The sequence below is a fragment of the Aethalodelphis obliquidens genome, unplaced genomic scaffold (genome assembly GCF_003676395.1).
Source record: "Aethalodelphis obliquidens isolate GAN/ISIS:26980383/991018 unplaced genomic scaffold, ASM367639v1 scaffold61, whole genome shotgun sequence".
Taxonomy (NCBI): Eukaryota; Metazoa; Chordata; class Mammalia; order Artiodactyla; family Delphinidae; genus Aethalodelphis; species Aethalodelphis obliquidens.
The window spans coordinates 5,304,327-5,331,938 of NW_020838005.1; the positions used below are offsets into that span (position 1 = coordinate 5,304,327).

General features: G+C 34.7%; 1 protein-coding gene across 12 annotated transcripts in view; it reads left to right on the forward strand.

The window, feature by feature from the left end:
* HMBOX1 (homeobox containing 1) overlaps window positions 1–27,612 on the forward strand; it is a 187,409-nt gene that overhangs the window by 95,877 nt on the left and 63,920 nt on the right. For all 12 annotated transcript variants that reach the window (XR_003428979.1, XM_027088015.1, XM_027088019.1 and 9 more), the window contains exon 4: window positions 2,343–2,428. Coding sequence is in view for 11 of the 12 variants with exons in the window: in XM_027088015.1 (XP_026943816.1) it covers window positions 2,343–2,428 (86 nt within the window). In the remaining variant the exon portion in view is untranslated. The remainder of the gene's footprint in view (window positions 1–2,342; window positions 2,429–27,612) is intronic.

Below are 27,612 nucleotides of genomic sequence, written 5' to 3' on the forward strand. Positions count from 1 at the left end.
CTCTTGCAGACTTTTTGGGGTTCCTTCTGTCTTGCTGCAGTCCTTGGTAATATCATACTGCAGGGCTGTGAATAATTCACAAACCGGATATGCCCTACTGGAATATTGCGTGTTATCTCCTCTTTGTGACTTAGTCTCTAGGTGAAATTGATTTTAAATAAATTTATTTAAATTCCAATTTAAATCAGTAATCAAGAAAATACCATTTAATCATTTTCCCCACAGAAGCACATTTTTATTTAACCTTAATAGATAGTCTCTTAAACTCAGTTTTCATTTTCCTAGAGGGACATTCTATACATTGAAATGCAATGCTTTATTTAAATTTTTTCAGGTTAATTTTGCATCTGTATCAGAAACCAAATGATTTGGTTGTTTTATTTACATAAGCCAATTGAAATAGATACTGCTGAAGTTTATCTTGCTCTACTGATTGTTGATGGATATTTGACAGCCATATGATAATGTAGACAGTTATTTTGTTTGACATTAAAATGTATTTCTTTGTGCCTTTTTCTTTCAGATACATAATTTTTAAATGAGAATGATACTTTTCAAAGAATCAAATATAAATAAGCATTGTGGAAGGAATCTAGGGAGTATCTAGATCAGTATGAGAAATTTCAAATATTGGATTAGGCAGTGGCCTCTTTCATTTCTTTCTTTGGGAATCTTTTTGATTAGGATTTCCAGCCAGTAGATGAGGAGTAGACTGGAGCTCCAGGTTGGAAGCTGTCCCTACTATCACTTCTCTGCTCTTTTCCAGAATTCCTCAAAGGGAGCATGGAATTCACCAACAGAGTGTACAGCTCCTCCTCAGCAAAGGACTGCAAATCTGCTCTGAGTGAATCACAGCTGATTCTTAGGGGATAGGATACTTTCTTTCCTTGTTCCAAATAATCTGTAGAGAGACTTGAGCTCCTATAAGGAGTCTGTGGATCATTCACAAAATGATTGGTAAAGATGTCATGATCCCTTTGTCTCAGATCAGGGGTTCACAAACTTTTTCTGTAAAGGGTTAGATGGAAAACATTTTAGACTTCGTGGCCAAGAGGCAAAGTCGATATAATATAGATACTTACATACAAGAGAGAAAACAAATGATCACAAATTTTTATTTGTAAAATTCAATATAGAATAATTAATAATTGAATACGATTTTTAAAATACAGGCCTACTAATGAGAAGAATGGAATTTTTTGGTGGGGAGAGGATAATATTTTGCTTACTTCATGTTCAAAGTTAGTATTCCCTGTCCTCAAATTGATTGTGAATGTTCATCTGTGAAAACTATTCCTAGCTCATAGGTTGTATAAAAACAGGTGGGAGGCCAGATTAGTCCATGGGCCATAGTTGCTGACCCCCTGTGTTAGATAATAAATTGCCACTCTTCTGTTACTTTTGAGCTTGAATGAAGTTCCATTTATGTAATCCTTTTGAACATTCAAAGAGAAATTGGTCTTTAAGGCTTTAAGTATAATTTTTACTGAAGTATTCTGTTTGTTCTGGTGGAGAAACAGAAGTCTTGCCATTCATTGTCATTCTAGTGAATGTCTAGTCTTTTGAGAATTTGTTGAATTTTTAAATAAGTAAAAATTTATAAGGCATCTAGTGAAGGAAAAATTAGGTCTATAATATGTAATCCCAAGGACACAAAATATAGTGTAGTTTTAAGTATTAAGCATTCTGTATATTACATGTACTAGGAAATTAATGTCTTTTATATTAAAATTTTATATTCAACCCATCCTGCTTAAAATTTTTTTGGTTTATTCAGGACAAAGAAGGCGAATTAAAAGGCAGAGCCTTCTTAAAATGGCTAATAATTTAGCAGTTGTGAGAATGATGATTTCTATTCCTTTAACAAAGGTTTTCAAATGAACTGAACATTATTTATGCAGTTGCATAGTTAATATGCGAAACCACAATCTACTCACAACTGATTTTTGTTGTTGTTGTTGCTTTTTATTTTTCTAGGATTTCTGTCTGTGTAAGATATATTCATTACCCAGTAATGAAACTTTGTATATACCATATGGCAGCCTTGTTCCTAATGTGAATTATAAACAGCATGCGATTAACCGTCCTCTGGTATGAGACTTATATCTACTGTGGCATTCACTAAAGCGTCTGTCTGATGGTGTGATGTTTTAGGACTTGAATATTTGGTGTTTCTTGGTTTGTTTTAATTTCATATTTTCACACAAGCTTGGTCTGTTTACCTTTATTTTTGTGTCCTTTCTTTCTGTGTTCTCCCCACCTCTCTGCTTCACCTTTCTTAGCAAAGATGAGGATTTCTACCTTCAACATACATTGTTGGTCTTGTCTTCTGTTTTTGTTAGGAGGGACAGCAGTGTGATAAAAGAGGAAATCAAAGCCTTTCTTGCCAATCGGAGGATTTCCCAAGCAGTTGTTGCACAGGTAACAGGTAAGAGCTGAAGAGCCCTTTATTCTGGAATCTTGTCTAGTCTCTGCCTTCTGGTGCAGATGTTGGAATATTGCTTGCATTTCTGCATTGCAGTGCAGATCTGTCAGCTTAGGCATAATAATGTATGCCTGTGATTTAAAACCCATTGTCTCCGACATCTTGGAACTTCTCCAGTGACTTTTTTTTTTACTTGTGCTTGTAAATTTTACAGCATTTGTAATAAGCACAAAATTCCCTATTTTATGGCTAAAAAAGGATTCTCTGGTTTTCTTGTAATTGTGACAGAGCTTATGACACATGCACATCCAACTGCTATCTACATTTCATATTTTTAAAAGCTTCACAGTCCTCCAAATCCAATCCCTGATTTTACCAATTAAAAAATGATTCATGAGAGTAAAGGAAGTTGTGTTTTTTCAACCACTTTTCTATATGTGAAAGCTTTCCTCAAAGCATTACTGAGAAGATAAGAATTACCAGTGTCTTCTCTTTGTTTTTTATATCCCATCCCATTACCCACCCCACCGCAGCCCCATCCTGAGTATGTGGTGTATATGTGTCATTCTCTATTCAGATTGCATTTTTTATGGAGTTCTTGAATTTTGGGGTAGCATGTGTTTTCTTTGTTGGTCTGTAGTCTTCCTTTCTTGGATATCAATGATTTATAAGACCTTAATAAAATCAACTATGTCTTAGTCATGAGAGGAACCAGAAACTCTTTCAACTACATGTTGTAGTTGATACATTGTTGTGTGTTGTACATTGATGGATATGAAAATTAATTTGTTCCTCCCCTTCCTTTTTTTAACATGCCACTAGCAGCTCTGTGACTTCGGGCTTTTTAGCCTCTGCACCTCAGTTTCTTACTTCTACAATGATGTAGTTGGATCTGATCTTTAACAGTACCTTCCAATTTTAAGATACTATTTCTATTCTCTAGACATTGATACATATTGAAGCTCATTTACCTAAACGGTTGTTATTGACCATTTATTTGGTTAAAAATGAAACTTGAGATTTCAGAAGTCTTAAATTTCACCCCAAGAATCTAAGGTCAGCCAATTTTAATATGTGTGTAACATATTACACTAGTAATGTATTTTTATAAATGACACTTCCGTTCGTGGTAAAAAAAAAAAAATTTAATTAAAGGCATGTCCCTTCGCCTAGAAATCTTAAACAAAAGGACAGTGTGTGAATTTAATTTTTATAATCTTCAGTTGTTTTTCAGTAGGATATTTAAAATAAATTGTTACCTTTATCTTCAAGGATTAAGGCATGGTGCTAAGGGCATTGTAAGGGCAAGTTAAGTGGGTTTTACCTAAACCCACTGATGTGCACTATGGAAAGATGGAGCGTTGTCTTTCAGGACTTTTATTTCAGCCCCCAAGATTAGTAGCAATAGTATCTTCTAGCTTGTCAACCTCAAAAAAAAAAGACAAAATCGTACTGTTATAGACAGCATTATAAAGTTGATTTTGCCCAAGTGGAAATATTTCTGAATGTCTTGAATACCCTGAATCTTGAATCATCTTGGACTTTTTAAATAATATCTTTTGAAACCCATCAGACGTTGATGCAAATTATAATAAAATACCTTTAAAAGGAATTTCTTAGCCATATCTAAAGCATTAGTTATACCATTCATCAAATCCTGCCTTTTGGGGGTTTTTGTTTGTCTGTTTGTTTTGTTTTTTCTATTCAATATTTTTCCTTAAGCTTTTTTAAAACTTATTTTATACTGGAGTATAGCCAATTAACAATGTTGTGATAGTTTCAGGTGTACAGCAAAGGGACTCAGCCATACATATACATGTATCCATTCTCCCCAGTACTGCCTTTTGGAAAGGGAAATTAAAAGATGTTTTATCATCTTGCTACTCAAAATGTAATCCATGGGACAGCAATATTGGAAGCTTATTAGAAATGTAAAGATACAGAGTATCATGCTATACCTACTGAATCAGAATTTACATTTTAACCAGATCTCCAGGTGATCTGGGTGTGAGAAGTGCAGTTCTAGGAGACTGGTAAGCTTTCCTGATGCTAATTTCAATGGATTGGCACTGGTTAACATTGCCCCAGTCAGTGACAGTCATCATGATGCCATCTCCTGTTTTTGAAAGCAAGAGTTGAAATTTTTACACAGGTATTATCTGTTATAACACATGGACTTTTCTTTTGCCACTGTAATCATAAGATTTGGTACTGTTAAAACTTCTTGCCCCCATTTCTGCCTCACCCCAACTTATTCTTCCTCCTCTTCATTCCTAGTCCAAAAGCTGGTTCATTTCCCCTTGATCAGATATCTTTAATGGTTCTCCATTGTCTAGAAAATGAAACGCTTTATAATCTACTCCAGCCTTCTCTTTATATCCTTCTCCTTTTCAGTATAATCCCTAGCTGGATTCAGCTATGTGCCATTTTTAGTATTCTGGTCACCTGGATGCTAATAAATCCTTGATTGTGCCTAGGATACCTTCACCTCCTCACCTTGGTCTTATCAATTCCTGTTTATCAACATTACCTCAGTTATTATCCTCATTCTGACTTCTTTGATCACTTTAGCCCATGTAGACCTCTCTTTTTTCTGAAATTAATACACTTAGTTTACCACCCTGAGATATTAAACCTCATTTCAGTTCTGCATTTTATAGTAGTATTCTTTAAAAGCAGAGATCTTTCTTAGACATGCTCAAAGAGTCTAGCATTGCACATACTCTCTGAAGATCTCATGTTTACCTAGAAAGGGAGTATTGGTGAAGCTAACACAAGCTACACATGTGAAAATTTATCCAGTATGACTTTGTCCAGTGGTGTTCCTCCTCTAGAAATATTAATTTGCTCAACAAATGCAGCATTAATTCCTGCCCTTAAGAAATTTGTATTTTTCTTTTATCTAATTTAATTCAATTATTTACATAAGGCAGGGGAATGAGGATGATTTATAACCAGATTGGTTCATTGTCCCTTTGGTCAACTAACTGAATTCATGTATTTCTCATGTATTACTGTGTTACATTTTCACCCAGCCTGTCTAGCCATCAAACTAAACTCAGGGGCAGTGCTTTTTATTCCAGAAAAGACATCCGGCTAGAGAATGGTGAGTTAGTGAGAATCAGTATGAAGCTTGGCCCTCATAACTGGCCCACCTGAGATAGAGTGGCCCGAGTGAGGAAGCCTTCCAGGTGCCCAGGGCTCACTCCTTGGGGTACCTGATTAATATATAGGCACATTTTTCTGTCTAAACAAATTAATCAAGTGTATCTTAAAAGAATGTGTACCTGGTGAAATCTACCACAAAATAAAGTTTAGGATATGGTGCTCTGGAATCTGTCCTGTATTGGAGTCTCTTAAAGTCAGTTAAGTTTAACTATATTATGTGAAATAATGAAATAAATCAACCTTGGGATAAAAATGAGAACGAGTGGTGCATAACAAAAGGAAATGCTAAATAAAAATGTGTAGTGAGGTGCAAAATTATAACACATGGGCTTGTTCCAGAAACAAAATACAGAGGCTTCTTTTTATAGATTTGGAGGATTTCTATAATAAGATAAACAAGAAGTTCATGGGTGGGGTCTGTATAAATAATATCCTACTGATAGGAAAAATGACAGTATAAACAGGATATAATAACAGTGCCTGCTGAATTTCCCAGCATGTTATTTGTAGCTTTTTTCACAGAGTCACAGCTGCTCCCACCAAGGGTGGATTTTTACCTCTGTAAGAGGTCGAGCAACTTTCTAAATTCTCACTAACAGTGGTGGGGTGGGGAACATACGTAGCCTTTGCTTTAGTAATAAATATGTATGTTTTATATTCACTTTCAGTGTGAAACATTTTCTTGGGCTATTAGAATTCTTAAAACATGATTTTCTTTTTAAATGACCTCTGGGAAAAATCACGCTGGCAGAATAAATGAGTAAATGGGCAATGCTTGAGTGAGTGCTTATCAGCTAAATAAATATACTAATTAGATTCATGTCCTCTTAAAAAATAAATAAGTGAAAGAAGAAAAATTAATCATCTCTGAATTTTAAGAAATTTATCATAATTCTGTTTTCTTGAATGATAGCAGTATAATGGAAAAGTGACCATTAAACTTTTGAATCCCAAAATTCTAGTCCTTCTGTCAAATAGCCTTGTGATCCAGGACAAATCACGTAACTTCTCTGAGCCTCAGTTTCTTTATTTATAAGACGAGGGGTTTGACCAAATGTTTTCCAAGTATCTTTTCTAGTTGTCACATTTCCGTTCTGTTTTTAAACTGTTAAGTACATTTAACAAGTATGCATGTTACCCCTATCTAGTGACTCTCATTCCCAAAATGTAAGAATTTGTATAAAGAGAAGCTCTGAAACAGTTTCAGAAGTGTTCCAGCTGTATTCAGATCACTTCCCTTTTCTTAGTTATCTTTAAAATGAAGAGTAAAAGCACTATGTATTCAATTTAATTATGATAATTTCTTTACAAAGTAGAACTTCAGACCAGACACTAAAAACCAACTAAAATGTCAATATACCTTTTTTTAAAAATAGACTTTATGTTTTAGAGTAGTTTTAGGTTCACAGCAAAAGTGAACAGAAAGCATAGAGAGTTCCCATATACCTCCTGCCCCTCCACACACACACAGCCTTCCCTACTCTCAGCATCTTGCGCTAGAGTGGTACTTTATTATAATATGAACCTACGTTGTCACCCAAAGTCCATAGTTTACTTTAGGTATAGATAGTTTTGTACATTCTATGGGTCTTGAAAAAAGTGTAATGACTAGTATCTACCATTATAGTATCAGAAGATGATACTGTAGTTTAATTGCCTGAAAATCCTCTGTACTCCACCTATTCATCCTTCCCTCTCTCTCCCCTAACCCTTGGCAACTGCTAATCTTTTTGCTGTCTCCATAGTTTTGCCTTTTCCAGAATGTTATCATATTCTTTTCAGGTTGGCTTCTTTCACTTAATAATATGTATTTAAGGGTCTTTAATGTCTTTTCATGGCTTGATAGTTCATTTCTTTTTAGTGCTAAGTAATATTCCATTATCCAGATGTACCACAGTTTATCCATTCACCTACTGAAGGACATCTTGGTTGCTTTCAAGTTTCGGCAATTATGAATAAAGCAGCTCTAAACAAGTAGAATTTATATCTATATTAGAAAAGCAGTGTTGGTAGGGCATAAGTCACAGACTATGGTATTGTCCTATTATAATACAACCAAGCATAATTATAATGCTTATTTAACAAGATTTTATCAATTCCTACCTAATGAATTTTACTAGTTTTATGTAGAGCTCCACTATGAAGGCTATTATCTGTATAAAATGCACAGATTTCTGTATATGAGATGGGACTTGTGTCTCCAAATTGAAAAGGTTTAGAGCTTTAATTTCTATTAGGAGAAAACTTCTTTTCAAATATAAATGTTTTTGCAGAGTGCATTTTAGGATTTTCCCTTGTCTTGCAGCCTCTGAAGAATAAGAACAGATGTTGTCCTATGGTTCAAAAAATTCTTACTTTTATTCTCATTTTCTTCTATGTTCTGCAGTTTGTTGCCAAACTGTTTTCTTGTAAACATAACACATAAGGTTACCTTTCTTTTCCGTAGGAAAAAATCCAGGCTATATATCTGAATACCCATATTTTCTCACTTTGATGATGGCTCTGAAAAATTGGAGTGAAAATAATTTCAGAGGACACTCTTTGTTGTTAGAAAATCAGTTTTCTACAATTCTTGAAATTTATTGTCCTACCAGGGCTTTTATCATCTCAAATGCAATGTACAGGGACATACATTTTTGGTGTTAAAAAAACTAAGGAAGGTTGGTTTTCAAGTATAAAATAAGATTTCTCTTCCACCTGTATTTAAAGTAGAAATTATATTTTAAAAACTTTTATTCTACCACAAGCTTTGACAGAAGTGATTTTAAAAGGTTAGACACAGATGTGTTTTTCCCCCTTCAGTAATTTTCACTTTTGTTTCTCCCCAATTCTTGCTTCCTAAGATCATGGAGAAAAGTCTGTACTTAAGGTATAATATTCCTTCAACAGCTTTATGAAATCCGTCTTACCTAACGTAAGTTAATTTTCTTTATATTAAAAAAAGCCTACAGCGAAAAATGACAGAAAGAAGAAATACCCTAGTAAGAGTCAGAAAGTATCTGTGTCTGATAAAATAGCATAACTTAAAGTTCAGCTGTAGTCAGTATTATAAATAACAATCTACAGAAGAAGGCTCTGAAGGGAATGGAATAAATACCACTTTTTGTAAACTACAAATATGGTCTTTTATACATTAAGGAATTATTTTGTTAACTCTTGAAGTTTACACAGGGATAGATCTTAAATCAAAGAATTTGACATCAGTTGCTACATTTATTTAGGTGAGGAACTGAAGCTTGAACTAACCAAGCTGGAGGGCCTTGATATCTGAGAGACCTATAAAATTTTGAAACAATCATTCAAATTCTTACGGCCTTAAGAAAGCTTTTAACATCAGCGTGTGTCAGCTTCAGCTAAATTTAACTACAGTTGATCCTTAGACAACAGGGATTTGAACTGTGTGGGTCTACTTCTATGTGGATTTTGTTTTTCAATAAATACATACCAGTGTTTCACAGTCCACGGTTGTTTGAATCCACAGATGCAGAAACTGCCTATTTGGAGGGCCAGCTGTAAAGTTATACTTGGATTTTGGACTGGGCAGGGAGGTCAACACCTCTAACCCCCAGGTCAACTAACTATATCATTTGATCCTCACAAAATAAACTTTTTTTTTTTTCACATGGATGTCTAATTGTTAGAGTATCATTTTTGGAAATAGTCAACAGTCGTCAAGACACTAGTCTTTCCCTATTAAATTACATTGGCACCTTTATCAAAAATCAGTTGAATGCATATGTGTGAGTCTGTTTGTGGGTTCTCTCTTGTCGTCCGTTGGACTTTATATCTATCCCTATACCAATACAAAACTGTAAATTACTGTAAACTTATAGTAAATCTTGAAATCAGAACGTGTAATTTCTTCCAACTTTGTTTTTCTTTTTCAAGATCACTGTTGATATTCTAGGTCTTTTGCACTTCCATATCATTTTAAAATCAGCCTCTCATATACCCTGAGAAAACCATAATTCCAAAAGAGTCATGTACCAGAATGTTCATTGCAGCTCTATTTACAGTAGCCAGGACATGGAAGTAGCCTAAGTGTCCATCAACAGATGAATGGATAAAGAAGATGTGGCACATATATACAATGGAATATTACTCAGCCATAAAAAGGAACGGAACTGAGTTTTTTGTAGTGAGGTGGATGGACCTAGAGACTGTCATACAGAGTGAAATAAGTCAGAAAGAGAAAAACAAATACCGTATGCTAACACATATATATGGAATCTTAAAAAAAGAAAAAGAAAAAGAAAATGGTCAGAAGAACCTAGGGGCAAGATGGGAATAAAGATGCAGACCCACTAGAGAATGGACTTGAGGATATGGGGAGGGGAAAGGGTAAGCTGGGACAAAGTGAGAGAGTGGCATGGACATATATACACTACCAAACATAAAATAGATAGCTAGGGGGAAGCAGCCACATAGCACAGGGAGATCAGCTTGGTGCTTTGTGACCACCTAGAGGGGTGTGATAGGGAGGGTGGGAGGGAGGGAGATGCAAGAGGGAAGAGATATGGGGACATATGTATATGTACAACTGATTCACTTTGTTATAAAGCAGAAACTAACACACCATTGTAAAGCAATTATACTCCAATAAAGATGTTAAAAATAAATAAAGTCAGCCTCAATTTCTATGACAAAAGCATATTTGTAGTGAGATTGTGATTGGGATTGTGTTGAATATATAGGTAAAGCTAGCATCAAGAATCTCTTAATCATATTGAGTGTTCCCATCTACGAACATGGTATATTTCTCCATTTGTTTAGGTCTTCTTTATTTTCCCTCAGCCATGTTAGTAGTTTTCAGAGTACGGGTCTCACACATATTTTCTTAAGTTCATCTAAATATTTTATACTTTTGGTATTACTATATTGGTACTATTTTTAACTTCAATTTCCAGTTGTTTGTTTCTTGTGTCATAGAATAGTTGGTTTGGGTATATTGACATTCTGTTTTGTAACCTTGCTAAAAATTCATTTATTTGGTACATTTTTTGTAGCTTTTTTTGGTAAATTCTTAGGATTTTCTACATGGACAGTCATGTTATCTGTGAATAGAAATAATTCTGCTTCTTCCTTTTCAATGTGTATGTCTTCTATTTCTTTTTCTTGCCTTATTGCATGGACTAGGACTGCTAGTTAAATATTAAATATATCTTTGCCTTTTTCTGAATCCTAGAGAGCAAGAATGCAATATTTCACCATTAAGTGTCATCTTAGCTGTAGATTTTTCATTGATGTCCCATATCAAGATGACCTTTAAGGGAAGTTCCTGTCTATTTCTAGTTTCTGAGAATTTTTATCATGAATGGATGTTCTGTACTGTGTCAAATGCTTTTTCTGCATCTGTTAGTTGACCACGTGGGTTTAGTTTTTTAGTCTTATTAATATGGGGAATTACACTGATTGATTTTCAAATGTTAAACCTTGCATTCTGGGAAAAACGTCACTGAATTATGATGTATTATTCTTTTATATGGTTTGATTCAATTTGCTGATATTTTGTTAAGAGTTCTTGCATCTGTGTTCATAAAGGGGTATTGTTCTGGGTTTGTGTTGTTATTTCTATTTCTTGTAACGTCCTTGTCTAGTTTTGTTACTATGATAATATGACCTCATAAGATGAATTGGGAAGTGTTCTCTTGTATTTCTAGAAGAATTGGCATAGAATTGTGTTATTTCTTCCCTAAATATCTTTTTTTGAGACTATGCTTTTTTTTTTTTTTTTTTTTTTGCGGTACATGGGCCTCTTACTGTTGTGGCCTCTCCCGTTGTGGAGCACAGGCTCCGGACGCACAGGCTCAGCGGCCATGGCTCACGGGCCCAGCCGCTCCGCGGCATGTGGGATCTTCCCGGACCGGTGCACGAACCCGTGTCCCCTGCATTGGCAGGTGGACTCTCAACCACTGCGCCACCAGGGAAGCCCCTGAGACTATGCTTTTTTTATTATAGTGAATATCTTAAACTTGGTAATGACTTACTGTCTAAATCTAATCCTGTAGGACTTGTACCCTGTACTGAAATCAGCAAAATAGAATGTAGAATAGTAGAGATTTGGGGGTCACTAATACTTCAAAGATTGCCAGCACTTTTCTACATGATTTTACCCTCGGCAGAAATATTTTTCTCTTGACAGTTGGCTAGGATAGAAGGATTACAAACCACAAACTAAATTGAATTTGCTTTAGATACAACAATAGCCCTTCCCCTATGCCCTAGTATGCCTGAGTAAAGAACATAATTTTCACTGACTTAAGCTACGGGATTTTGCTTTTTGTGTTAGTTTTACAAATATTGACTGACCTATCTCTAAATCTGTTCCCAAACAGATCCATGGACAACATCTTGGTTTTTGGACACATTGATTTTAATGTACATGTCCAATATAACCTTGGCCCAAGGTTGCTGTCATTATTCGTGATGAGAATCATAGCAGAGTTTTTTAGAAACATACTTAATGTGATCTCTTTTGAATATTTCTAGACGTTTTAAGAACTAGAATATCCTATTTTCTGAAAATTGTTTCTTTTTTTCTCCTTTGTTTTAAACATACAGATTTTCTGTTGTGCAAGCCCTTCCATCGCTAGATATTTTTGGAAGGACATTCATTACCAATTTGTCTTGATTTTTGTAGGATATAAAGAGTGACTTTGAAATGTTTGAGTGCTATGTGTTAAAATAATTATCACACATAGTAAGAACTATATCTCTTAAACCACTGTTGCCCATGCTATTTTGAGTCTTTAGCTCAGCTTTTTCATTGTGTTAAATACCTATCAGGACAGCATATAGTGCTCTGAGTTGTAGAAGACCAATTGCTCTGCTTTTTACTACTGTGCACCTTGTTAGCTACACCTGTCTTTTTGGGGAGCTTTTTATTTTTAGCTATAATGTATTTTAACACTAAGTGCTGGATGCTGTGCTGTTTTTTATATTTGAGAGGCAGGTGTTAACTTCTTCAGTTATAGATGAGAAAACTGAGGCTAAAGGAGATTGAATCATTTGCCCATAGTCACACAGCTAATTACTGTTTGTCTTGCTGCAAAGCCAGTGTTCTTGACATGGCATTTCAGTATGTAAAGGCAATATAGTACAGTGGTCAAGTACATGACTTTGAGAATTTAAAATATTATTTCTGTCACTTACTGGTTATATAACTTTGGGCAACTTATTGAATGTCTTAAACCTCAGTTTCTTCTTTTGGAAAATGAGAAGAATAATGATACCTACCTAAGGGTTCTTGAGTAGATTAAATGAGTTTGTTTATGTAAAGTTTCTGGCACATAGTAAATGCCATAGAAATTGTTTATTATTATGATTATTAACCATTATACTGCTTAATGTTCAGCCAGCAATCATTTCCCCTTCATCTCTCTCCAGACTGACTTTTCTGAAGTTAAGCTTCCTGAGACTAAATATGTTAACCATAATGTTTCAAGCCTTGGAATGAACTTTAAAAAATATATACCACCCCCATGTTCATTGCAGCACATTTACAATAGCCAAGACATGGAAACAACCTAAGTGTAAATCAGTGTATGAATGGATAAAGAAAAATTTGTGACAACATGGATGGACCTTGAGGGCATTATGCTGAGTGAAATAAGTTAGACAGAGAAAGACAAATACTGTAAGATATCATTTATATGTGGAATCTTAAAAAACAAAAAACTCATAGATACAAAAAAGAGATTGGTGGTTGCCACAGGCAGGGTATGGAGGGTGTGCAAAATGGGTGAAAGGTGGTCAAAAAGGACAAATTTGCAATTATAAGGTAAATAAGTCCTGGGAATATAATGTACAGCATGGTGACTATAGTTAACAAAACTGTATTGTATATTTGAAAGATGCTGAGAGTGGATCTTAAAAGTTCTCGTCACACATACACACAATGTTTGTAATTATAAATGGTGATGATGTTAACCAAACTTGTGGTAATCATTTCACAACAAGCACATTTATCAGTCATTATGTTGTACACCTAAAACTAACACAATAAAAAAATTTTTCAACATAAGCGGATTTTAATGTAACAAAATTTACATTAATGAAAAAGTTTAGTGAGTTGATTTCACATTCAGCATTGCAGCTAACCTTTAAGAATATATCCACTTGTCAAGTTTTAGTGTCGTATCAGAGAATACCACAGTTTTGGAAAAAGCTATTAATATAGCCCTTCCATTTCTATCTTAAAAAAAAAGAAAACACTGTCTAAATTTCATCTTGACATTAGCATAGGGAACTTGCTTCACCATGACTAGCCTTCCACAGTTTGACAAGCACAAAATTGCCTTAAAAATGTTATTTATGTAATTACATCTAATACCCTGAGCAGAATTAAGAAGTAGAGAGGACAAACTCCAGCTCCCCTTGTGGCATGATCTTCCTTCTCTCTTCCCCATAATCCTTCTGTTTGCTGACCGTACCAGCATTCTGTCTAGTATCCCCATTTTCTTATTCTGAAGAATGGGAAATCGGTTGTGGTGGCTGCACAACTCTTCGAGTGTACTAAAGACCATTGAATTGTACACTTTAAATGGGTGAATTGTGTGGTATGTGAATTATATCCCAATTAAGCTGTTTTAAAAAGATAAAAGGGAAGGAATAAATATAAAAATCATCTAAAATATTTTCTGAACAGAATAGTTCCCTAAAGTGGAATTTAACAATTTTATATGTATTCTTATTACTGAAATAAAAGGCTAATCATTAAGGTAAAATTTAAAAAAAATTTGCATTGTGTATTGGAAAATATGTTCATGTGGTCAAACTTCAGAAGTCCATGAGGGTATACACAGTACTAAATCTCTCCTGTTTCCGTCTCTCAGCCATAGTTCCCTTCCTAGAATAGACTAATGTTAATCACTTTCTGCAGAGATATTTTATGCATTTATAAACAAGTATATCTATAGTCCTTTTCTCCTTTTTTGCCAGATAGGTGGTATGCTATATACAGTATTCTGCAAGCTTTTCTAACTTGGGAAGTATCCCACATCAGTATATAAAGAGTATTGTCACTGGTTTGGGGTTTTCTTCCCCCCCGACAGGTTTTTTGTTGTTGCTGTTGTTCTTATTGATACATAAAACAATGACACATCTTGCAATCAGTGCTGTTGTAGATTTGATGAAATACAGTATAAACATTGATGAACATCCTGCTTGGATCGTTCTCCAAACCAGTTGTAGGCATCTGTACTCTAACCATTGCTCTCCATCTTTGCCAATAATTGATATATTGTTAGACTTTTTCATGTTTTGCCAACCTAATAGAAGTAAAATGGTATTTCATTGCAGTTTTATTTTATTTTTTTATTGAGGTATAATTGATATATACTAATTTCAGGCATACTGCATAATGATTTGAATTTTGTATATATTACAAAATGATCACCACAAGTCTAGTTAACATCTGTCACTATACATAGTTACAGAAATCGTTTTTCTTGTGATGAAGACTTTTAAGATCTACTCTCTTAAAAATTTTCATCATTGCAGTTTTAAATGCATTTCCCTGATTACTGTTCAGGTTAAACATCAGTTCGTATTTATTGGCCATTTACATGTCCTTTGTGTGAATTGCCTGTTTAAATCTGTTCTGTTTCTTCTTTTATTTTATTTTAAAACATTTTTTGAAATAAAAATTGTATATATTTAAGGCTGTACAATGCAATGTTTTGATATATGCCTACATTGTCACTGTTTTTAATTATCACCATTTTTTAAAAGTGCATTCCATCTTCTGAAGACTATAATTTTCAACCCACAATTAACATTTAGCAATTCAGTAACTATTTTAAACCATTTTTTGCCATTATTTCACACACAGACACTAACTAAATACTTGTTTAATAAATTAAATAATAAAATTTGTTTAGATAAAGATTTAGATAACACTTCAACTTGATGATATATTATTTTTTAATGCAGTTACTCTTTTTTATGTGTAACATTTTTTTTTTAATGTTTATGTACACCCCCTTTGACCATGTAATTTATCTTCGAGGAATTTATCCTATAGAAATATTTGCTTATGTCTAGAATAATGAATGTGCAGGAATATTTATTGCAGCATATTATATGATAGCAAAAGGCTATTTATAACCTAAGTGTCCATCAGTAGGGGACTAGTTGGATAAATTATGGTGCATTCATATTATAGAGCACTGTTTATCGTTAAAAGAATAATGCAGCTCTATATGTGTTAGGTGGAATGAGGAAGGGAATGGGTCTTAAGGTGTGGGAGGGAGGTAACTGATTTTATTTTTAGGCACCAATCTTAAAACATATACCATGTCACAGGCTCAACAGTAATGTGTACTGGCCAGATTCAACTCAAGTATCACCTGTTTGCTCTTTGACAGCAGTCAGAACCACAACAGGATTTTGTTGCTTTTTACATAATTCTAAAGTTCATCTGTAGAAAAAAATCATAAGAATAACTAAGACCTTCTTTAAAAAGAACAGAGGAAGGAGTTTGAACAAATTTGCCCTGCCACATATTAAAATATACTATATGGTTAGAGTAATTAAATAAAGATCATATTGTCAGATTGATAGATGTATTACTTGTACAGAACAGAGTTCATTAATATATCCTTGTATGTTGGGAAATTTAGTTTAAGTAAAGGAATTATTTCAGATCTGTAAGGAAGTGATGTTTTTCCATTGGTTGTCTATTTGAAAATGAAAAAATAAAAATAGGTCTCAACATCACACTAGAAACAGACATCAGTTTCCATATGGAATAAAGAGCAAAATATATATATTTAAATATATATATATATATATATATATATATATATATATACTTAAGCTGGATAAAAGGCCTTACGTTACTGTTTTGAATATTTTTATTATTTTGAAGTAGGAAAGCTTTTCCTAAGTAATACGTAAAAGCCAAAAGATAAAGTTAGATGAATTTAGCTGTATAAAAATTTTAAGCATATATCCAATATAAGACACTATAAACAAGATTTACACTGCAAGATATTTGCAATATGAAGAGCAAAGGATTGGTATCTGTAAATATCAAAAGAGCAATTGCAAGTTATTATGGAAACAACAAATAACCCAACAGAAAAATTTGCAAAGCTTTCAGTATATAATTTATAGAAGATGAAATATAAATGGCCAATAAACATACAAAAAGAAAATTAAATAAGATCAACTACAAGTTAACAGGTTTTTTTTTTTTACCCATTAGATCAGCAGACTTTAAAAAGATTGAGGGATACTGCTAGTTAAAAATAGTAGAATAATTCTTTTGTCCATTTCTGTCTCATCATGACCCACCATAAACAATAAAAATAAACAAAAATTTAAAAACTTCCGTCTTCAGTGAAGCGGTAACTGGAACCTTAAAACACAGACTAAATCAAATAAGAATTCTGAATCAAAACAAAAGAAAATGATAGGCATTGACACATGCCTCCTCCATCCTGGATAAGGTAACAAGTTGCCCTGAAAGTATCTTAGTTTTGAATGGTTGATCCTGGATCTTTGGTTAAAGGTAACAGTTCTAGAAGGATGAGGCAACAAGAATAATGGGAATATTCCTATATAGAACAGTTCAACATAGAAACCCCATATCTATAAGCAAACATTCCCCAGTCCCTCATTCCCCCAGCTCCTGGCAATCACTAACTTATTTTCTGTCTCTGTAGATTTACCTGTAGACAGAATTCTGGACATTTCATAAAACAGACTCATGCACCATGTAAACCTTTGTGTCTCCCTTCATTTCACTTAGCATGTTTTCAAGGTTCATCCATGTTGTAGCATATGTCAACACTTCATTCCTTTTAATAGCTGAATGATTTTCCTTTGTATGGATATACCACATTTTATTTATTCATCAGTTGATGGGCATTTGGATTTTTTCCACTTTTTGGCTATGGTGCATAATGTTGCTATGAACATTTGTGTGCTGGTTTTTGTGTAGACAAATTCTCCTGGAATATACTTAGGAATGGAATTGTGGGTCATTTGGTAATTCTATGTTTAACGTTTTGGAGAACTGCCAAAAGTTTTCCATTTTACAAGCCCACCATAAATGTATGAGGGATCCGATTGATTTACATCTTCATGGGGACACTTGTCATTATTATTTGCCTTTTTAATTTTAGCCATTCTAGTGGTTATGAAGTGGTATCTTGTAATTTTGATTTGTATTTACTTAGCAACTAATGATATTGAGCATTTTTTTCATGTGCTTTTTGGCTATTTGTACATATCCTTTGAGAAATGTCTAGTGAAATCCTTTGCCTGTTTTTTAATTGAATTTTTGTCTTCTTATATTGAATTGTAAGAGTTATTTATGTATTCTAGATACAAGTCCCTCGTCAGATACAGGGTTTGCAAATATTTTTACATTCTTGTTACTGACTTTTGAAGTACACAAGACTTTAATTTTGATGAAGTCCAGTTTTTTGTTGTTGCTTTTGATGTCATAGCTGAGAAACCATTGCCTAATACAGAGTGACACAGATTTATGTATGTTTTCTTCTAAGAGTTTTATAATTTTAGCTCTTATATTTAGGTCTGATCCATTTTGAGTTGGTTTTTATATACAATATAAGATAGGAGTCCAGCATCATTTTTTTTTGGCATGTGTGTATCTAGTTGTTCCAGCACCATTTGTTGAAAAGACTATTCTTTTCCCATTCAGTTTTCTTGTCACCATTGTCAAAAATAAATTGACCATAAAGGTATGGGTTTATTACCTGACTCTCATTGACCTATATGTCTGTCCTTATGCCAGTATCACACAGGCTTGACTACTGTAGTTTGACAGTACGTTTGAAATTGGGATGTGTGAGTTCTTCACCTTTGTTCTTCTTTTTAAAGGTTGTTTTGGCAATTGTGGAATTTCCATAGGAATTTTAGGATTTCTGTAGAAAAGCCAGCTGGAATTTTAGTAGGAGTTAGATTGAATCTGTAAATCAATTTGGGGAGTATTGTCATTTTAACAATATTAAGTCTTCAGATCCGTGAAAATAAGATGTTCTTCTGTTTAGGTGTTCTTCAGTTTCTTTCAACAGTGTTTTGTAATTTTCACTTTGCAAGTCTTGTGCTACTTTTGTTAGATTTCTTCCTAAATATTTTATTGTTTTTCAGGCTATTGTTAGTAGACTTGCTTTCTGAATTTCATTTTTGGATTGTTCATTGCTAGTGGATAGAAATAATATTTAATTCAGTATGGTGATCTCATATCCTGCAGCCTTGGTATACATCTTCATTAATTCTAATAGTTTTTTGTGTGCATGCACTCGTGTATTTCTTCAGAGTTCTATATACAAGATCATATCATCTGTAAACAGAGGTAATTTTACTTTTCCCTTCTCTATCTGGATGCCTTTTAATTTCTTTATCCTGGCTAATTTCCCTGGCTAGCACCTCCCCTATTATGTTGAATAGAAGTAGTAAGGGTCAACATCCTTGTGTTGTTCCTGATCTTATAGTGGTGAAGCTATCTGTCTTTTACCACTAAGTATGATATAAGCTGTGGGTGTTTCATGGATGTACTCTATCAAGGTAAGAAGTTTACATCTATTCCTAGCTTATTGAGTGTTCTATATCATGAAAGGATGTTGGATTTTGTTAAATGCTTTTTCTGTGTCTATTAAAATAATTTCATGGGTTTTGTCATTTGTTAATATGGTATACTGCATTGACTGATTTTCATATGTTGAATGAACTTTGCTTTCCTGAGATAAATCCCACCTGGTCATGGTGTATAATCCTTTTTATATGTTGTTAGATTCAGTTTCCTAGTATTTTGTTGAAAATTTCTATATCCATATTCACTGGGGACATTGATCTGTAGTTTTCTTGCAGTGTCTTCATCTGGTTTTGGTATCAGGGTAATATTGGCCTCATAGAATGAGTTGGGAAGTGTTTCCTCCTTTTCTATTTTTTTGGAAGTTTGTGAAGGATTGGTGTTAGTGTGTGTGTGTGAATTATTTTTGAAACACTTGGTAGAATTTACCAGTGAAACCATCTGACCTTTCTTCGTGGGAGGGTTTTTGACTACTGATTCAGTATCTTCACTTGCTATACATCTATTCAGATTTTCTGTTTTTTGAATCAGGTTGTTCTAGGAAGTTATCTGTTTCATCTATGTTATATAATTTGTTGGCATACAGTTGTTCTTAGAATTCCTTTATTATCCTTTTTATTTCTGTAATGGTCAGTAATAATGCCCTTTCTCTCATTCCTGATTTTAGTCATTTGAGTCTTCTCTCATTTTGCTTTGTAAATCTACCTAAAAGTTTCTCAATTTCATTGACCTCTTCATAGAACCAGTTTTTTATTTCATTGGTTTTCTCTACTACCCTGTTTCTATTTTCTGTGTCATTTCTTTCTCCTCTACATTATTTTCTTCCTTCTGCTTGTCTTGGATTTAGTTTGCTCTTCTTTTTCTAATTTTTTAAGGTGAAAGCTTAGATTACAGATCTTTTTCTTTTTTAAACTGGCATTTATAACAATAAATTTCCCTCTAAGCACTTCTTTAGCTTCATCTCATACAGTCTGGTTTGTGGTTTGTGTGTGTGTGTGTGTGTGTGTGTGTGTGTGTGTGTGTGTGTGTGTGTTTAATCATCTCAAAGTAGTTTCTAATTCCCTTGTGATTTTTTTATTTGACTCATTGGTTAGGACTGTGTGGTTTAATTTCCACATATTTGTGAATTTCTCAATTTTTTTCTATTATTGATTTCTAATTTCATTCCATTGTGTTTGGAGAACATACTTTGTTTGATTTAAAAATTATGGAGACTTATTTCCTAACATGGTCTGTTCTGGAGAATGTTTCACATGCACTTGAGAAGAATGTGCATTCTGCTGTTGTTGAGTGGAATGTTCTATAAACATGTGATAGGTGTAGTGGGTTTATATTGTTGTTCAAGTCTTCTATTTCTTGTTGATCTTCTGTATAGTTGTTCTATTATTGAAAATGGGATATTGAAATCTCCCACTATTATTGTTGAATTGTCTTTTTTTCCCTTCAGTTCTGTCAGTTTTTGCCTCATATATTTGGGGTTCTGTTGACTGGTGCATATATATTTTTAATTATGTCTTCCTATGAATTAACCCTTTTATCATTACAAAATGTCCTTATTATGTCTCTTGTAACAAATTTTGTCTTTAAGTCTATTTTGTCTGACATTAGTATAGCTACTTCAGTTTTCATTTGGTTACTCTTTACATGGTGCATCTTTGTGCATTCTTTTACTTTCAGTCTATTCATGTCTTTGAATCTAAAATGTATCTCTTGTAAACAGTGTACAGTGTGATCGTGTTTTTTTAATCCATTCTGCCAATCTCTGTCTTCTTATTGGAGTGTATAATCCGTTTAAATTTAATGTAAATATGATCAGGTTAGATTTACATCTGCCATTGTATCACTTGTTTTGTATGTCTCGTGTCTGTTTTGTTTTCCTGTTGCTCAGTTACTTCTTTTGTGTTAAATACGTATTTTCTAGTGTATGGTTTAAATCCCTTGTCATTTCTTTTGTTTTTTAAAAAATTTATTGTCTTAGTGGTTGCCCTGGAGATTACCATAAATATCTTAGTTTATAATAACCTAGTTCAGATTAATACCAACTTCATTTCAATAGTATAGGAAAACTTTACTCCTTTAGAGCTTCATTCCCTACCCCCTCCTTTGTGCCAGTGTTGCCATTCAATTTACATGCTTATACATTGTGTGCCCATCAACTTAGATTTTTAATTATTGCATTATCCAGTTTTCTTTTAATTCAAATAGGGAAAAAATAAGTTATAAAGAAAAAATACATTTATACTGTCTTTTATATTTACATATGTAGTTACTTTTACTGTCACTATTTCTTCAAGTGTATTTGAATTACTGTTTAGAGTCCTTTCATTTCTGCCCGAAGAACACTCTTTAGTATTTCTTGTACAGCAGGTCTTCTGGCATCAAATTCTCTCTGGTTTTGTTCATTTGGCAATGTCTTAACGTTTCCTTTGCTTTGAAAGGATAGTTTTTTTTGATATAGGGTTCTTGTTTGTTGATCTTTTTTTTTTCCTCCAGCACTTTGAATATATCATCCTACTGCCTTATGACTTCATGGTTTCTGATGAGAAATCAGCTATTAATCTTTTTTTTTGAAGTATAGTTGACATACAATATATTAATTTCTGATTTACAACATAATGATTCAACATTTGTATACATTGCAAAATGATTACCAAAATAAATCTAGTTACCATCTGCAGCTATTAATCTTATTGAGCATCCCTTGTGCATAATAAGTCACTTCTTTCTTGCTGCTTTCAACTTTTCTTTGACTTTGGTTTTCAACAATTTATGATGGGGAATTCCCTGGTGGTCCAGTGGTTAAGATTCCGCGCTTCCACTGCAGGGGGCATGGGTTCAGTCCCTGGTCGGGGAACTAAGATCCCACAGACCACGCAACATGGCCAAAAAAACCAAAAACAAAACCCCAAAAACCAAGTTATGATGTTTCTAGCTGTGGATCTCTCTGAGTTTACCCTACTTGAAGATTATTGAGCTTCTTGGATGTGTAGATTAGTGTTTTTCATCAAGTTTGGCAATTGTATGGCCATTATTCTTCCAAGTATTCTTTCTTTTCTTTTTCTCTCTTTTCCTCCTGGGAATCCCATTATGTGTATGGTGGTATACATGGCAGTGTCCCACAAGTTTTTGAGATTCTGCTATTTTCTTCATTATTTTTTCTTTCTCTTTCTCATAAAAGATCATCTCAATCAACCCGTCTTCATGTTTACTATTTCTTTCGCCAGTTAACATCTGATATTGAGCTTCTTTAGTAAATTTTTCATTTTACTTATTGTACTTTTTAGCTGCAGAATTTCTATTTGATTCTTCTTGTAATTCCTGCCTCTTTATTGATATTCTGTTTAATGATGCATTTTTCTCATATTTTCTTTTCATTCTGTAGACATTTTTTCTTTAGTTTTTAAAAATAGCTGATTTAAATCTTTGTCTAGTAAGTCTAACATCTGGGTTTCTTCAAAGGCATTTCTTATTGACTGCTTCTTTTACTATGCATGCCACGCTTTACTGTTTCCTTTCATGGTTCATAAGTTTTGTTTTGTTTTGTTTTAAACTAGACAGTTTAAATAATATAATGTGGAAGCTCTTGAAATCAGATTCCTCTCCACCCCTTGATTTGTTGTTGTTGCTGTTTGTTTTTGTTGCTTTTTGTTTAGTGACTTTCCTGGACTAATCCTGTAAAGTCAGTATTCTTTGTGGTGTGTGGCTACTGAAGTCTCTTCCTTGTTAGCTTAGTAGTCAGCTAATTATTGGACAGAGATTTCCTTAAATGCCTGGAACCAATAAATTTCCCAGCTTTGATGAGGAGCTTTGTACATATATTGAGGCATGCCTTTAATGCTCAGGCAGGCAGTTTATAATTCTACCTTACCCTTCACTTTCTCTTTGCACCATGTCTCAAAGTCAGCCAGAGGCAAGAGCTTAGGGCCTTCATAGTTCTTTCCTGTGATGCACATTGCCCCGGTCATGCACGTAGACCTAGGCATGTGCACAGCCCTGTGCATGCACCTGGCCTTCTAAATTCCCAGAATTATATCAGAGCTTTTCAAAGACCCTCATAGACATCTTAAGAATTCCTCAGCTTTTTAAATATTTTGTTCAGTTCCTTGTTTGCCCCAACTGTTATCATCATCACCTCAGGCACCTGCAATATTAAATGATTGCCACTGATTGTTTTCTGCAAACCACTTTGCTTCCTTCTCCCCTCCGAGGGAAAAGGCTATTCACACTGAATGAGGTCTGGATAAGGTCAAATAAGAATGAGCTTTGCAAATGGGAGTTTCCAGGGGGGTGCCAAACAGGTCAAATAATAACAGTTCTCTTAGAATGGTGTTTTGGGAGAACTCCAAACCTGTCTTTCCCTCTCCAGTGGCTAATAGACCATTCTTGGTTTTCACTGTGATTACAAGAATACAGTCTACTGCAATGCTGGGATGATGGGAATGAGCATAGTTCAAGTTAAAATGTCATATAGCTGGTCTTACTAAAATTTAGCTTTTTTTTTTTTTTTTTGAATAAATACTCTTTGGATTGTTGCACACCTTTGGTTAATTTCCAGAGTTCTGAAAAAGTTGATTTTGACTTTTGCCAGTGCTTTTATGGTAGAGCAGCTTTTGCTATCATTGCGTTTGGGGGGACTAACTTTTCAGAAGGCCTTACTCTGCCACCCACTGACATCACGCCAATTTAACAGATTTTAAAGGAAAGTCTAAGCCCCCCAAAAATTCCCCTGTAGTATTGTCCTTAAAGTATAAACAGGGAAGACAAACATACAGGCATACAAGCACTGGGGAATGCAGCACCAATAAACCTGTACTGGTAAAAATTGCTTGATGAAGAAATCTTACTAACCAAAAATTAAGTTTAAAATATAAAATTTAAGCATTAAGTGAAAAGAGGACAAGGGGAGTCTTTTAGGGAGCATGGAAATAATTATACACTTAAGCGCAGTGCACTCACTGTATGTAAAATATGCCTCAGTTACAAACAAAAGCAAAAATACAGAGCTTAGGAATGGAAAAACTGAGAAACTGTATGGTAAATCCTGAATTCATTTAAATCTACAACTATGAGTAACCAACTATGGGAATTATGAGTCCAGGACAGAATGTAAATGTTGACTACACAAAAATATCTTCCAAATATCAGGAATTGGGTGTACAGGCTGGGAAGGGAAATGGGGAAAGTATAGTATATGTATGTGTATTAGTTATCTATTGCTGCATAAGAGATTACATTGACCTTAGCAACTTGAAACAACCTAAATTTTTATTCTCTCACTTAGTTTTTATAGGTCAAGCAGCTTAGACAGGTCATTCTGATTCAGGGTGTCTCAGGAGGCTACAGTCATCAGCAGACTTAACTAAGTCTTAACTAAGGCTAGGGGACTCACTTCCAAGATACCTCATTTGCATAGCTGTTAGTAGAATGCTTCAGTTCTTTGCCACATGGATTTCTCCATGGGTCTAATTGAGTGGTCTCACAACATGGCAGCTAGCTTTCCTCAGAACCAACTATTAAGAGAGAGCAAAGCAGAAACTTTTCATGACCTATCCTTAGAAATCACCATATTCTGCCGTATTCTGTTGTTTGCACAGACCAACCCTGAAGCAGTGTTGGAGGGGATTACACAAAGGTAGGAAGAACAAGAGGATCATTAGGAATCATCCTGGAGACTAACTATCACAGTCTGCTAATTTCCTTAGCTTTTTTAGCCAGGAGCCATTAGATACTGCCCACAAATTAGAAAACAGTGCTTCCAACCTCCCAGTGTTTTCGTATGATCCTTTTTTGTTGCTTTATTGCACTCTTAGGAACCTCATTTCCCCTATAGAAGCATTTACTAAATTTGAGTAGATCCTTCTCTCTAGTTTATTTAGATTTTTCTTCTTGTGTTAAAATCAAATCAAACTAAATTTGGTGTTTTTACATTTAAAAATTCAGCATGTAGTATTATCTCATTTTAGTAATTATTTCTGCCTATTCTATGTCCACATATGCTTGGAGTGATCTTGTAATAAGTGCAGTTATTTATAAGTGGTAAGAATTTGGATGCTGTTTTTTTTTTTTTTTTACGGTACGCGGGCCTCTCACTGTTGTGGCCTCTCCCGTTGCGGAGCACAGGCTCCGGACGCGCAGGCTCAGCGGCCATGGCTCACGGGCCCAGCCGCTCCGCGGCATGTGGGATCTTCCCAGAACGGGGCACAAACCTGCATCCCCGGCAAGTGGACTCTCAACCACTGCGCCACCAGGGAAGCCCTGGATGCATTTTTTTAATTAGCTTTCCTCTTAATTGTTCTACTTTCCTCTGAATTGTGTAGAATTCTTTTTATAATGAGCATGTGTTAATGTTTACAAAAAGAAAGTCAGACTCTAAAAATAAATTTTATAAGCAGCAATGGTGAGGATGTAGGGAAAAATTCTCATCACTGTTGGTTAGAATATAAAATTGGGTACAATCTTCTTTAGGGGACAATTTGGTAGTATCCATCACAAACTTAAATGCCACTCATATGCTACGAATCAAACTCCATTCCTGTGAATTGGCCCTAAGATATTTCTTTATATACACAAAGATAAGCATAGAGTGTTCATTGCATCACTTATAATAGTAAAATGTTAGCAACAGTTGAAATGTCTAATAACAGGTAAATGTGTAAGTGGATTATGGTATATTTCTGATATAAAATACCATGTAGCCATTAGAATGATGAAGGTTCACAATGTGATAACGTGAGAAAATTCCAAGACATTATGTGAGAAACATTGCTACTTATTATGTATAGGATAACTCCAAATGTGTGTTTAAAAAAAAAAAAAACCCCAGGGCTTCCCTGGTGGCGCAGTGGTTGAGAGTCCGCCTGCCGATGCAGGGGACACGGGTTCGTGCCCCGGTCCGGGAATATCCCACATGCCATGGAGCGGCTGGGCCCGTGAGCCATGGCCGCTGAGCCTGTGCGTCTGGAGACTGTGCTCCGCAACGGAAGAGGCCACAACAGTGAGAGGCCCGCATACCGCAAAAAAAACCCCAAAAAACCCTAAATATATATATGTACATGTTTGTGTATTAAATGCATCGTAAAGAGTTTGGAAGAATTCACACCAAATAAACAGAGATACCTCTAGGGAATGAGAGAAGGGTTAGAGATGGAGGAAGGGCTTTTTTCTCTGCATTTGTGAGTTATTTTTATGGAGAATGGTTGCATGTGTTATAACTTAAATTTTTTGAGACATATCTCTCACACTGTGGAAGGTGAATTGCAGAGATGACTGCAGCTCTCAAGTAGGAAATTGAAGAAGCACATTTCACATTTTCATCTGTGAAGTGATCTTCTAATTAAAAAGGATCTGATCATGAGGATTTTGTACTTTGTGGATCTTAGATGACTTGTTCTTTTCATCAGAGTTATTTCAGTTATCTAGGCAAAAGAGGCTGAGATTCCAAACTGCTGGAATGAGGATTGGAGAGACGAAAAATTTTGGAAGAGAAAGGGATTGGATTTAGTAAGCATATGAGAGTTGGGGGAAGGAGTAGAATGGAACATAAAATTGAGATGGGGGACACAGGAGGAAGAACAGATTTAAAGGAAGAGGATAATGAATCAAGTTTACTACGTTGAAGACCTGTGGGAAATTCTCATGAAACTGTCTAGCAGATGGTTTGAAAGACCAGTCTGGTGTTCTGGAAGTCATTGGTATTTAGATATTTTAAACCCTGATTGTTGATGGTTGAGATGATCGAAGGAAGAGTGTGTAGAATGAAAGAAGATGCTTAAACATGGAATCTTGGGGCACTAACATGTAAGGAGATAACAAAGCAATCCCTGAAGTTGACTGAAAAGTTGCGTTGGAGAGTTGTATCCAGCATTCCAAGGATGAAGATGATGTGAGTGGGTCAGTAGTGTCACGTGCCAAAGGAAGTTGGAGGAAGAAGAAACATTTAAATTTGTAGTACTAGGGACTTTGACAAGAATGCGTTGTGGTGGAGAGCCCTCTGGTGGAAGGGAGCATAGCATTTGAGGAACTGGAAGGATGGAGCTGAAGCTCAGAAAAGAATGTGAATGAGACTGGCAAAAAGGGTTTTTCATCCTTTGAACACAATGTGATCACTTTCTTATTGGAAAGAAATTAATCAGGGGTTAGTTTTAGTCTCTCAGTGTATGAAGGTTATATGTAAATTTTTCTTTTCTTCTGCCCTGTGAAAGGTAGAAAAGAGCTTTTGAGGAGCTAAAACTTGTGGAGAATGACATTGTGTTCAGCAGTGGGAAGTAAAGGGAGTTAGGAAAATTTTCTCTGAAGGAGAGGTACCAGAGCTGACAGTAAAGAGAAGCTGCAGGGCCTTTTGACACCTAGCTCAATTGAAGTTCCAAAGACATGGACCGGCCCCAGAAGGAAAAGTTAAAGGAACCCTACCGATCAGCAAGTTGCTAACGAAGAAATATCATTGTAAAATGTATTA